We start from the raw sequence: 11,017 nt of genomic DNA, 5'->3' as shown, positions 1-11,017 counted from the left end.
AAAGCAGCAGCAGCTGTTGGGAATTAATATATTTCCTTGGTGAGTGTTAATTGCAGTTGCACTGTATTAACTGGGCTGATCTCACCGAAAAACTCTTCAGTTCTGCGGGGCCTCCCTTGCGCTGTTTGTTTGTTCTTGTGTGTATTTGACCACCATTCAGACGGATTGTCTGACACCCACCCCCCTCAGTTCTTTTACGTGGTGGTGTGTGAGTGAGTAAGTGAGAACTGCACCATTTAATTGAATAGTTTTGCTTTTCTACAACTTCTTTCGCCTTGGTGGCGGCGGAAAGAACTATAAAGGCTGGGGATCTGGTAATGATGGATTGAAATTTGATTCTCTACAGGGTGGGTTTTGCACAGATGATCTGTTCATCATGAACATGTGGTCAGGAGGAGGCTTTTCACCATTCTCCTTGGCTGAGCAGCCAGTGTTTGGAGGCCTTCAAAAGAATTTCTAGCATACGTTCCAGACTTTTATGGTAAAAGGACCTATGTTGGATTAGGAAGTCAGTGCTAACTTTTAAAGGTATTGATTCAGGTATTTTGAGAAAGGTGTCTGGGGTGTGTGGTTATAAAGAGAACAATGCATGTCTTCTTCAAACCAGTGTACAAGTAAATTGGAGGACTGGGGTACATAGAATCATAGAGTTGGGACCATCAGGGTCATCTAGTTCAAACCCTCTGCACAATGCAGGAAATTCACAACTACCTCCCCCCCCCCACACACACACCCAGTGATCCCAGCTCCATGCCCAGAAGATGGCAAAAAACCTCCAGAATCCTTGGCCAAACTGGCCTGGAGAAAATTGTTTCCTGACCCCAAAGTGGTGTTCAGCATTACCCTGGGCATGTAAAGAAAGAGCCATGAGAACTAAGCACTGATGTATCCCTTCCTGCCGTCCCCTCTCATGATCTGCCTAGGTACTTGTTCCATAACTATTCACAAAGGTGCATGGGCTTGCAAATAATTTCAAGCTCATATAATCCTTTTCAGACCTCTGAGTAATTATACATTTTAAACATTGTGTGGGTGTGCTGGCCTTTTACTTATATAGTATCATTAATGTGCACAGTGCTGTAAAGAATACAAGATGGGTTTGTGTTTTGAAGAGCAGTGGCCCTAAAATATTCAAGAGAACACTTTGGATGCTATTTTTTCACTTTGTTTCTAGCATCTAATAAAACATTTTGGATATAGTCTTAATACGGTGAAGTTAACAGCTACATTACTTTTGGTATCTCTGCTTACTGTAGTAGCTTTGAACAATAGTCATCAGTTAGTTTATTATTTCAATTTATTTGTGTGTGTGTTTAAAGTCACCTCCATCACCCTTTCTCTTCAGAAAGTTCAGCATGTCAACCATAGCAGCTTTTTGAAAACAAGTATAATTGTCAAAAAGGGCTTTTACTGTAACCTACTTTACATATCATTTATGTTCAGACCTGTACTCAGAGATGTTTTTCTCCCTTATTCTTAATTCTTGAGATGTATCTGCAGTGTAACAAACTTTCTGGAAGTTCTTATGACACAAATGAGGCGTTTGAGAGAAATAATGCTCTCCTCAAACCTCTGAAGCCATTGTATACAGTTGCATTATATATAAGATTAGCATACTGTGAACATGTCCATCTTGTATAGATATTACTGTTTTATGTGAAGGCTTTAGAGACAGGAAATGATCAGGTTCTCCACCATTTTGTTGGGACCCTGCTTTAGCTGAGGACCCCCTTTTCTCCATCTACAAACTCCTATCAACAAGACCCTCAGAGAGGAAGCAAGAAGCTGTCCACCCCTTCTTTCGCACACCTGGATTCAGCTCTGCGGAAAAGCCACTTTGTCAGAGAATGTTGACTTCTGCTGATATTTGAGTCCTGTGTGCCATGTGGGAAGCCAATATTGGTTGAAAGGTGGGATGAAACTTAATAAAACTTTTTAAAATTACTCTTAATTGTGTGTTTTCACCCATATTCCTGATCGGCACTTCTTTCGGTAGCTCAGCAGTACAGAAATCCCCTGGAGACTGAAGCCACAGTGACTCTGTGGTTTAAAATGCAAAGGGATCAATATTAATTTCTTGGATTTAAAATGTGTATGATTTCCCCCCTCCTCTGTGTAGAGTAAAATCAGTTTATAATTACTCTCTCCTTCAGACTTTGCTATATCAGAATTGAGACCCAATTTATATTTCCTTTCCATAACTCCCCAGTGCTCTAGTTGCAAACACATGCCACCTGATTAACAGGGCGCTGTGCTCTTAATGAAAGCCTACTGAACTGAAATCCAGGAGAATACACAGGCTAAAGGAAATAAGCCTTCTGTGGTACAGGTGAAATAATGAAGGCCTTTAGAAATTCAAAAAGTTACAGCTAAGGTTTTCCCATCAATCTGATATTGTACCCTGGGTCTGTAACAAGCTTCCTAATGCTGCCTCTGCTGATTTATATTTACAGGGCAGAGTATGAAGACAGCAGCTCTTCACTGTATATCCCTAATATGAAGATATTTCATGCAGACTTTGGGGGAGGCATTTCATCTCCCCCCTCCATTTCAGAATATCTCACTTCCTAGGATTGCTTCCTTTAGTTCTTAGTCTCTGGTGTGGTCTCTTTGCAATGCAGATAGGTCACTCTTCTTTATCTGTGCCCAGTTTGTCTTTCACTGCCGACAGTGCGTTGGATCCCCTGTATCCAATCTGCTAAAGGCAACATTTTCCTCTGGTGCAAGGTGCGTTAGCCTGATGTAAGAACATGCTCTTGCTGGTGCCACAAGGGAGCACCCATGTTAGTGGAAGAGATCCATGGTATCCAGGTGGCTTTTTTTAAAGCTTCTCTTCTGCCTTGAAGATAGGTGGGTCCATCACCTTCACAGCAGCCTTCTTGCCTATGGCTCCATCTTCTTTTTTTCCGTGTTATCTGCTGCTCACTATTTCTTACACTGCTTCTAGTACCTCTTCCAACTCTAGGATACTGTAGCTGTAGGATTTCTCTGCTTTGCATGTCTGTCTACCTAGGAGAAAAAGTTGTACAGCCATATTGGTGCATGCAGAATCCCAAAACTAGAATGAAATCCATGAATGCCCCTTTTTAGGATCAGCCAAATTTTTGAGCTCATCAAAACTCTTTGTGAGGCCAGATTTGAAAGTCTGTAAGATCTGACCTGATGAAGAGTTGTGGTAAACTTGAAAGCTTGTGCAGTGCTTTGCATCAGTTTGGTTGGGTTCTTAACGCCCAACTTCTTTGTTCATTTGCGCAGTTTGATACAGTGGGGTTGAGGAATCCCATCATGCTATTGTTAGAGCCCCCCAAATCAGAGGGCCGATCCAATTGTCATTCCTGTCCTGAAACTGAATGTTAATCACTGGGCCTAGAACTCTTGGCCTCCTCACTAATAAATGAAAAATCAGTAATTTACTATTTGTTCTCACTGGCATTCCTTTAGAAAGGGGTAAGAAGCTCCTATTTGGTATTGCTTGGGAAATAGAAGTGTGGCGGTCAAGTAGGATTGCCAGGTCCTCCAAGGGATTATAGGGGGAGTGCGCCAGTGGGGTTGTAACCTCACGAGTCGTTCCCAGTGTGACGTTGCCATCATTCCCAGGGTGACTTCATTCCCAGCGCAAAGGGTCACACAAGGGGCCAATTCAGTAAAAATCGGCCCCAAACACTAAATTTGGGGGTATTTTTTACTGAATCGGCCCCTTGCATGACTTCACGCTTCCACATCATGAATGACGTCATTCCCAGCATGACATGGGAGCATTCCGGAGTTTCCAGACCCATTCCTGGATCTCTCCCCCTCCCCACTACCAGCCAGATGAGAGGTGACCAGGCTGGGGGCAGGAGATCCCCTGCCCCTACCGTGGGGCTGGTAACCTTACTGTTAATGCACCTTCCTCCCCCAAACATTCCCAGAATGGTGAATTTGATAAGAGAGAGTGTTGAGAATAGACGACTGGCTAACAAAGAATCTGTGGCATCTGTGCACCATTCTGCAATGTAACATGTTTTTTGAGGGGGGGGGGGGTTTGTTCCGAAAGTGGCACTGCTAAAATTAGAGAAGAGTCTGGGTTTTTGTGTGCATGCAGCTGTTCCCAAGGATATTTTTAAATTTTATCTGCATGTGTTCTTTTCTTGCATGAAGGCTGAAGAACTTAAAAACCCAGTAAAAACTCTTGAGAATTTACAGAATGAACAATTGTATTTTACACTGTTTTCTGGATTTATTGTTTATATTTTGCTTTTTCTAGGTATTTGCTTCCATCATGATAAAGAGGATTCATGATGCCCCCCTCGTCTTTTGCGTTCTCCGTTTGCCATCTTGCTAGGATTCAGGTCGAGAATGAACATAGCGGCTGTGTTCAATGCCTTGCTAGTGTCTGTCCTTGCAGCAGTGCTGTGGAAGTATATCAAGCTGCGAGACCACGTCTCCGTGCTGGAGGAGGAGCTGGTCTTCACTCGCCAATCCCAGGAGCTCTCGCAGGTTCGCATTGACTACCATGCCGCACTCCAGGCCCTGGTGGAAGATGGCACCCGGATGGTGTGCACTGGCAGGATGCACACTGACCGGATTTGTCGTTTTGAGTCTCTTTGCTATTCCACCGAGGCAGAAGAATTTGTCTTCTTCCACAGCAACTACTCAGTCATGCTCCCCAACTTGGGCTCCAGAAGGTTCCAGCCTGCCTTGCTTGATCTGTCCTCCGTGGAAGACCACAACACACAGTATTTCAACTTCGTAGAACTGCCAGCTGCAGCACTGAAATTTATGCCAAAGCCAGTTTTTGTCCCTGATGTGGCACTGATTGTGAATCGATTCAATCCCGACAACTTGATGCATGTTTTTCACGATGATCTCCTCCCAATCTTCTACACCATGCAGCAGTTCCCAGACTTGGATCTGGAGTCACGGTTGTTTTTCATGGAAGGGTGGGGTGAAGGCCTACACTTTGAGCTGTACAAACTGCTGAGTAACAAGCAGCCACTCCTGAGGGAGCAGCTTAAAACCCTCGGGCGGCTCCTTTGCTTTACCAAGTCGTACGTGGGACTATCAAAAATCACAACGTGGTATCAGTATGGTTTTGTTCAGCCCCAAGGACCCAAGGCCAACATCCTGGTCTCTGGCAATGAGATCCGACAGTTTGCAAAATTCATGACAGCGAAGCTGAATGTTAGCTTGGAAGGAATGCCCCATGAGGAATATATTATAGTGTTCAGCCGAACTATAAACAGGCTAATTCTCAATGAGGCAGAGCTTATCCTGGCGCTTGCCCAGGAGTTTCAGATGAAAACCATTACAGTTTCCATAGAAGATCATACATTTTCAGATATTGTCCGCTTGATCAGCAATGCATCCATGCTGGTCAGCATGCATGGAGCCCAGCTGGTGATGTCTCTCTTCCTACCAAGAGGAGCCACGGTTGTAGAACTCTTCCCTTATGCTATAAACCCTGAACATTACACACCTTACAAAACATTGGCCACTCTTCCAGGCATGGATCTTCAATACATTTCCTGGCAGAACTCTGAGAAGCAGAACACCGTAACCTACCCAGACAGGCCCTGGGATCAAGGCGGGATTGCCCACTTAGACAAAATAGAACAAGATCGCATCATTAAGAGCACGGAAGTTCCCCGACATCTCTGTTGCCGAAACCCAGAATGGCTTTTCCGCATCTATCAGGACACAAAAATTAACATTGCTTCCCTTATCCAAGTGATCAGGCAAACTGTTAAATCTAAGCCTGGGCCCAAGAGGCAGAAGTGGGCTAGCAGTCTCTACCCAGGAAAGGTCCGAGATGCCAAATGCCAGGCCTCTGTCCAAGGAACCACTGAAGCCAAACTCTCGGTGTCCTGGCAGATTCCTTGGAACCTTAAATACCTGAAAGTCAGGGAGGTGAAATATGAAGTGTGGATACAGGAGCAAGGGGAGAATACTTACATGCCTTACATCTTGTCTCATCAGAATCATACATTTTCAGACAACATCAAGCCTTTCACGAACTATCTGGTGTGGATTCGTTGCATTTTCAACAAAAATCTCCTGGGACCCTTTGCAGACGTGCTGTTGTGCAGTACGTAAATGAACTCCCCGTTTGGGGGACGCTGCCTCGGCATGTGGATTTAAGAGAAACAAGCCGGTCCAATCATTCTGTAGTCTTTAGAGAACTGAAAAGGACTACAGACCATGTCAGTGCCTAAGTGTCCATTTTATTACATTCAGTGTCTTCTCTATGTGAAATTATTTCCAGTTGGTATGTAAACTTTTTTTTTGTTTTTGAAATAACCAACAGGCACAAGTCTATAAACTGGCAGTCAGAACAGAAGGTAATTGTTTGATGTACCTTGGACATAGTTTGAATCTCTTGTATTTGTGTGAAAAATATTTTAAACCCAGCTTTAAGCTGAAATTTAGAAATGTCACTGGATGGGCAATTTCTGCATATTGCCCAATGTTTAATTTCTCTGCCCGCTCCCACCCTACCCCAGCCCACCTGTATCCCACAGCAAAGTATTTGGAACCAGAATATTCATTAAATTGTTGAAAACCAATTGAAGCATTCTCTTTCTTTAAATGGGTATTTCTTTAAAACAAGTATTTCTTTAAAAATGGGTATTGTTTAAATAAGACTGGCTATATCTCAGCAAACACTGAAGAGTCTAGTGAACAGAAGGGATGATAAAATTATGTATAGGTGAATAACACAAGCAGCAATTACAGATGCACCAAATGCATTAAAAACCAGAACTTATGTTCCACATAGCATATAATTTTTTACATTCTTCAGGTGCTTATTTATAACTATGGATTGCACCCAACTCACTTTTCTACTGCTCGAAAAATGAAGGAGGTGTTCTTTTGACTACCCAAAATGGCTGTGTTGAGAATCACGTGGGATGGAGAGGAACTGTTTGAGAGTCAGTGGGAAAAGCTGGCTGGATTCAATGGTATGGCACTGTGCGCTAACACAGTGTGCCTCAGTTAACTTTGAAACAATTATAGGAGAATAATGTTCAGATAACACTGAGAGTATATCGCAAGTTTTCAAAATTCATCAGGCCTTTTCAGATATTGGTCCATGCTGTCACTGAATGTGCATAGAAGGGAAGGGAATTTCACCACCTGGCTCCACTGCCAAACATCTCTAGTGAGCCTATATGCATACATGTAGGGGCTCATTGCAGGCATTTTGCTGAATGCACCGATGCTGGGGTGAGGCTAGCAGTTACAGTATATGTGTTCAGTAAATACATGAGTAAAGAGGGCTTGAATCTCTTGTTTTGCTTTGGCTTGGTTTTTTTTTTTTACATTTGGGGTTTGTGACATCAAATTATTTTGGTCAACCAGCTTGAGCAATATCTAGGCTGCATTGTTTAAACATGATCTGAGACCTTAGGGTTGCTGCAAACGTTGAGTTGAATTGAGCTTTGGGGCAGGGCTGAGTTGCCTATGAACTAAGTGACGCAAGAGGGTAACATTCACAAAGGGAAAGCAGTAGGTGGGAGTTGCCTGCCTTCTTCCCACCATCCGGGGTTCTGGATGTGTGTTCGCCTCGTTGTAGAGGGAAGGGGTTGAGTGGGGAAATGGTAGGCAGGTGTATAGTATCTTACTCTCTCCACTTTGCAGCTGCTTCGTGCAAGTCTGCCATTTCACATCTAGTTTATCCTTTTGTCCAAACCAGAAATTGCTCACATGGTATCAAATGTTGCATTGTGAACAATCGTTATGCAAATGTTGCTCTAGATCAATATCCACACACATGTGCTTATTTTTCCTTTAGGGTTCTGAATGCTTGTAGAACAGCTTATCTCCCCACCCCCACCCCATGACTGTAACGGCTAGCTGCTTAATTTCTGGAGCTTAGCTGAGAGGGACCAGTCAGTGTAGATTTCGATTGCTATTGCTTGGTATGTCATACTGAGAAGGTTTGCTGAAGAATAATAACATCCTTTGGGCTTTCATTTATCCATTAGAATCTGTCAGCTCTATCAAGTTCTATATTTATATTAGGATTAATGAGATCAGAAGAGACCCCTGTGGCTGTCTTTTCTGTATCTTGTCAGTTTCAGGAGGCTGCCTCTCTAGATTGCGGTCTCTTTCTTGCTGAGGTAAGCCTGGGTCTCTGTTACACCGCTTCACCCTGCAAGGGGGGATCAGGATTTTATGTTCCTCCATACCACAAATTTCCCCTCATATGTAAAAGGCTAGCTTAGCCTTATAATTGACCTGCCAGTTGTGTGAGGAATGTTTATTTTGGTATGAAGGAGCATTCAGTATGTGAATGATAGACTGAAGAACCTGCAGTCTCAAGTGATGCGGCACAGATGCGTGTTTTTCACTTCAGTGAGATCTAGATGTTTATCTTGATGCGTCTAGAACTGGGTCCTAAGTGTATGTATAGTGGAAGGCCCTCTCGCTCCCCACTGTGAGGTAGATTTTCCCTCCAAAACTGATGAGGGTGTTTACTGGGTCTGGGAAGCCTTTGGTAGCATGTATTTGGACGTAACTTGTTCCTGTTGTCCCACACTTCTAGTACATATGTATAGTTGGTTTATTACCCAGCCCAAGTTTAAATAGAGGAAAAGCAGAGGCCTATGCTCCTTTAAAATGAAATGGCACTAGAGATTCAGAAAAGTTCAAAAAGATAACCATAAATGTATTCAACAGGCAGGGTTGTAAGAAGATAGGCAGGGAAAGGAAAACTGAGGTAAATTTTTGTTTGTTGATCAGAATACTTCACTAGCATGAGGCACAATAGTCTTCAAGCTTAGTTTCAAATATTTACAGTACTAAGATGTGAGAAGTTGGTATTTTCAGACTTAAGTTAACTTAAAGCAAAGTTCCTTCAGTAATTTTACTTCACAGCTTAGATGTACAGACTTCCACACACAGCACTCTTTTTCTTTTACTCCAGACCCCGGGTACTCCACAGAGTCAAAACCTCCTTTCCAGACACTAGGCAGGAATTATCCTTCATAAAGACATAACCCTGTCCGTTTGGCTGAAAGGAAGTCTCCTTTTACTACCCACCTCCTCTGCCAACCACACTCTCCCAGTTCTATCTTATCTGAGTAAAATTAGTGCTGGCTTCCCCACTTTGGTTCATCAACTAAAAGCTTTTTATCAACCATAAACTGTCACAGTAAGGGCAAACTTTTCCTCACACAGAAGAATCCCAGTCTGACCCTCCCTGGTCAGATTCCAACCTTCAACTCTCCTCCTGCCAATCTTGTCAGCTCCAATTCATTACCTTCTTGCTGGCCAATCACAGAGAGAGGGGAACAACATGCCAGTCATCCTCCTTTCCAGCAGTTGTTTTAACCTTCTACCTGCTTCTCTCTCTGGATGCAGCAATTGGTAATCCTTGCATTTAATGCCCATTTCGCCACAGTATCTTATTGGGATTTGCAGTTCTGCAGCATGGGGGCTGTGTTTCAATGGTAGACCGCATGCTTTGTATAGCTCCAGATAGTAGCTGTGGTAACTAACCAAAGAGAAGAAAGGGGTCCTCTAGAAATCCAGAAGACAAAGGCAGAGCCAGAACTATCCAGAACATCCAAATTAGCAAATGAAAATTATCTGGAATGTATAATTCCAGATGGAAGGATGTAATGAAGTATTAACCAACTCTAAAGTGTAATTTTACCAGATCTATTTGCAATAGGGTAACATATATCTACAATTTATATGAATATGGACAATGAAAAATACAGGATGATATGATGATCCTAGCTACTAACTCATTTCAATTTTTTTGTAATGTTTTTGCAATTGATATTCCAGATTATTGAGAGAATATAAACTCTTCAGCCTAGTATTATTATGACATCTCATTTTTGTCACACGTATACAAACTATCAAGAGGCTACTGTCTTCTTTATGATTGTATGGATATGGTTCTTACTCTCCATTCAGTTTGAAGAAGGTATCAGAAGGGTGTCAACATGAGTTTCTAGGCTCTACCCTAGTCTTTTGTATCTGTGGTAGGTCCAGTTAAAGCTGTGATCTTCACTTTTCCAGGCCCCTCCGAAAGGGACCCATTTATCTGCAATCACATAACAGGAAATTATGTGCCAATCAGAGTCACATGACAGGAAGAGGAGTCATCATTGAATATGATCTGGTTTCAAGGCCAGGACCACGAGCAGCATACCAAAGGAATAGGGAACCAGACATGCAAGCCAAACACTTGGAGGTATGCCACAGCAAGGAACAAGCTGAGGATTAGAGCTATGGAGAAATCCTCTCCACCAATGTGTGACCTCTGCTGATTATCCTACTGCTCTACTCAGCATGCATGCAATAAGAGGCAGGAGACATGGCTCTTGATCTCTGTACAGTAGGTGCTTCCAAAGGAGAGCACAAAAATGGCTTTGTAGGTGGCTCATGATCCAGCAGGTGGGCCTGTGTGGGCCATCTGGGCATCCTGGCCCATGGACTGAAGGTCACAAAAGTTGAAGGATCTGAGGCAGCAAGTCTTGGGAAAGAGTCTATGCTGCCTGTGATCCTGGAGAGTTTCTGATAACCAGGGGAAGCAATATGTTACTAGACTGGCTAATGGTCTGACCATACGGAGAAGCTTCATATGTTCGTTTTCAAGAAAAGCAGTTATAGAACAGATCTTTGACTGGCATAAACAGCTGTGGTCTGCAGAAACCTATGAAGACATCAGTGTTATCCAGAAACTTGTGCATGGGTGTGCCGCTAGAAACAGAGCCCAAAGAGGCTCTCTACCTGAAAGTTTGCATTGCTACAGGCAGCTCTGCCAGCTCAAATGCTTTAGGGTCAAGAATGGATACCAGTCATTTTACATCCCCTAAGAATTCGAGTCCAGTTGGACATACAGGGAAAGCACCCATCCAGGTGGAAGAACTAACTTCTTTGGAAGGGCTTGTGCCCAGTTCTTTTATACTACAGAGACTCTTCTTAGGATGACTTAATGGAATGTGACTCACAAGATGAAAAGCTCTCACTTTTGATTTGTCATATGGCCTTGAAGAGGCTAAAGCCACAGCAGCGAGTA

The 11,017-nt window shown here is 43.1% G+C and overlaps 1 protein-coding gene across 1 annotated transcript; it reads left to right on the top strand.

Annotated features, from left to right (window-relative positions):
- Window positions 1-4,332: 4,332 nt before the first annotated feature.
- Window positions 4,333-6,531, top strand: POMGNT2 (protein O-linked mannose N-acetylglucosaminyltransferase 2 (beta 1,4-)). Its single transcript, XM_054991769.1, has one exon. The coding sequence runs from the start codon at window positions 4,339-4,341 to the stop codon at window positions 6,073-6,075; it is 1,737 nt and encodes a 578-aa protein (XP_054847744.1). The 5' UTR covers window positions 4,333-4,338; the 3' UTR covers window positions 6,076-6,531.
- Window positions 6,532-11,017: the final 4,486 nt, after the last annotated feature.

This window comes from Eublepharis macularius, chromosome 11 (assembly GCF_028583425.1).
Source record: "Eublepharis macularius isolate TG4126 chromosome 11, MPM_Emac_v1.0, whole genome shotgun sequence".
NCBI lineage: Eukaryota > Metazoa > Chordata > Lepidosauria > Squamata > Eublepharidae > Eublepharis > Eublepharis macularius.
This window is presented reverse-complemented; position numbering and strand designations above follow the sequence as displayed.

Excerpts from the sequence above, each read along its gene's own strand:
- POMGNT2 (XM_054991769.1), top strand. The coding sequence starts at position 4,339 with ATGAACATAGCGGCTGTGTTCAATGCCTTGCTAGTGTCTGTCCTTGCA.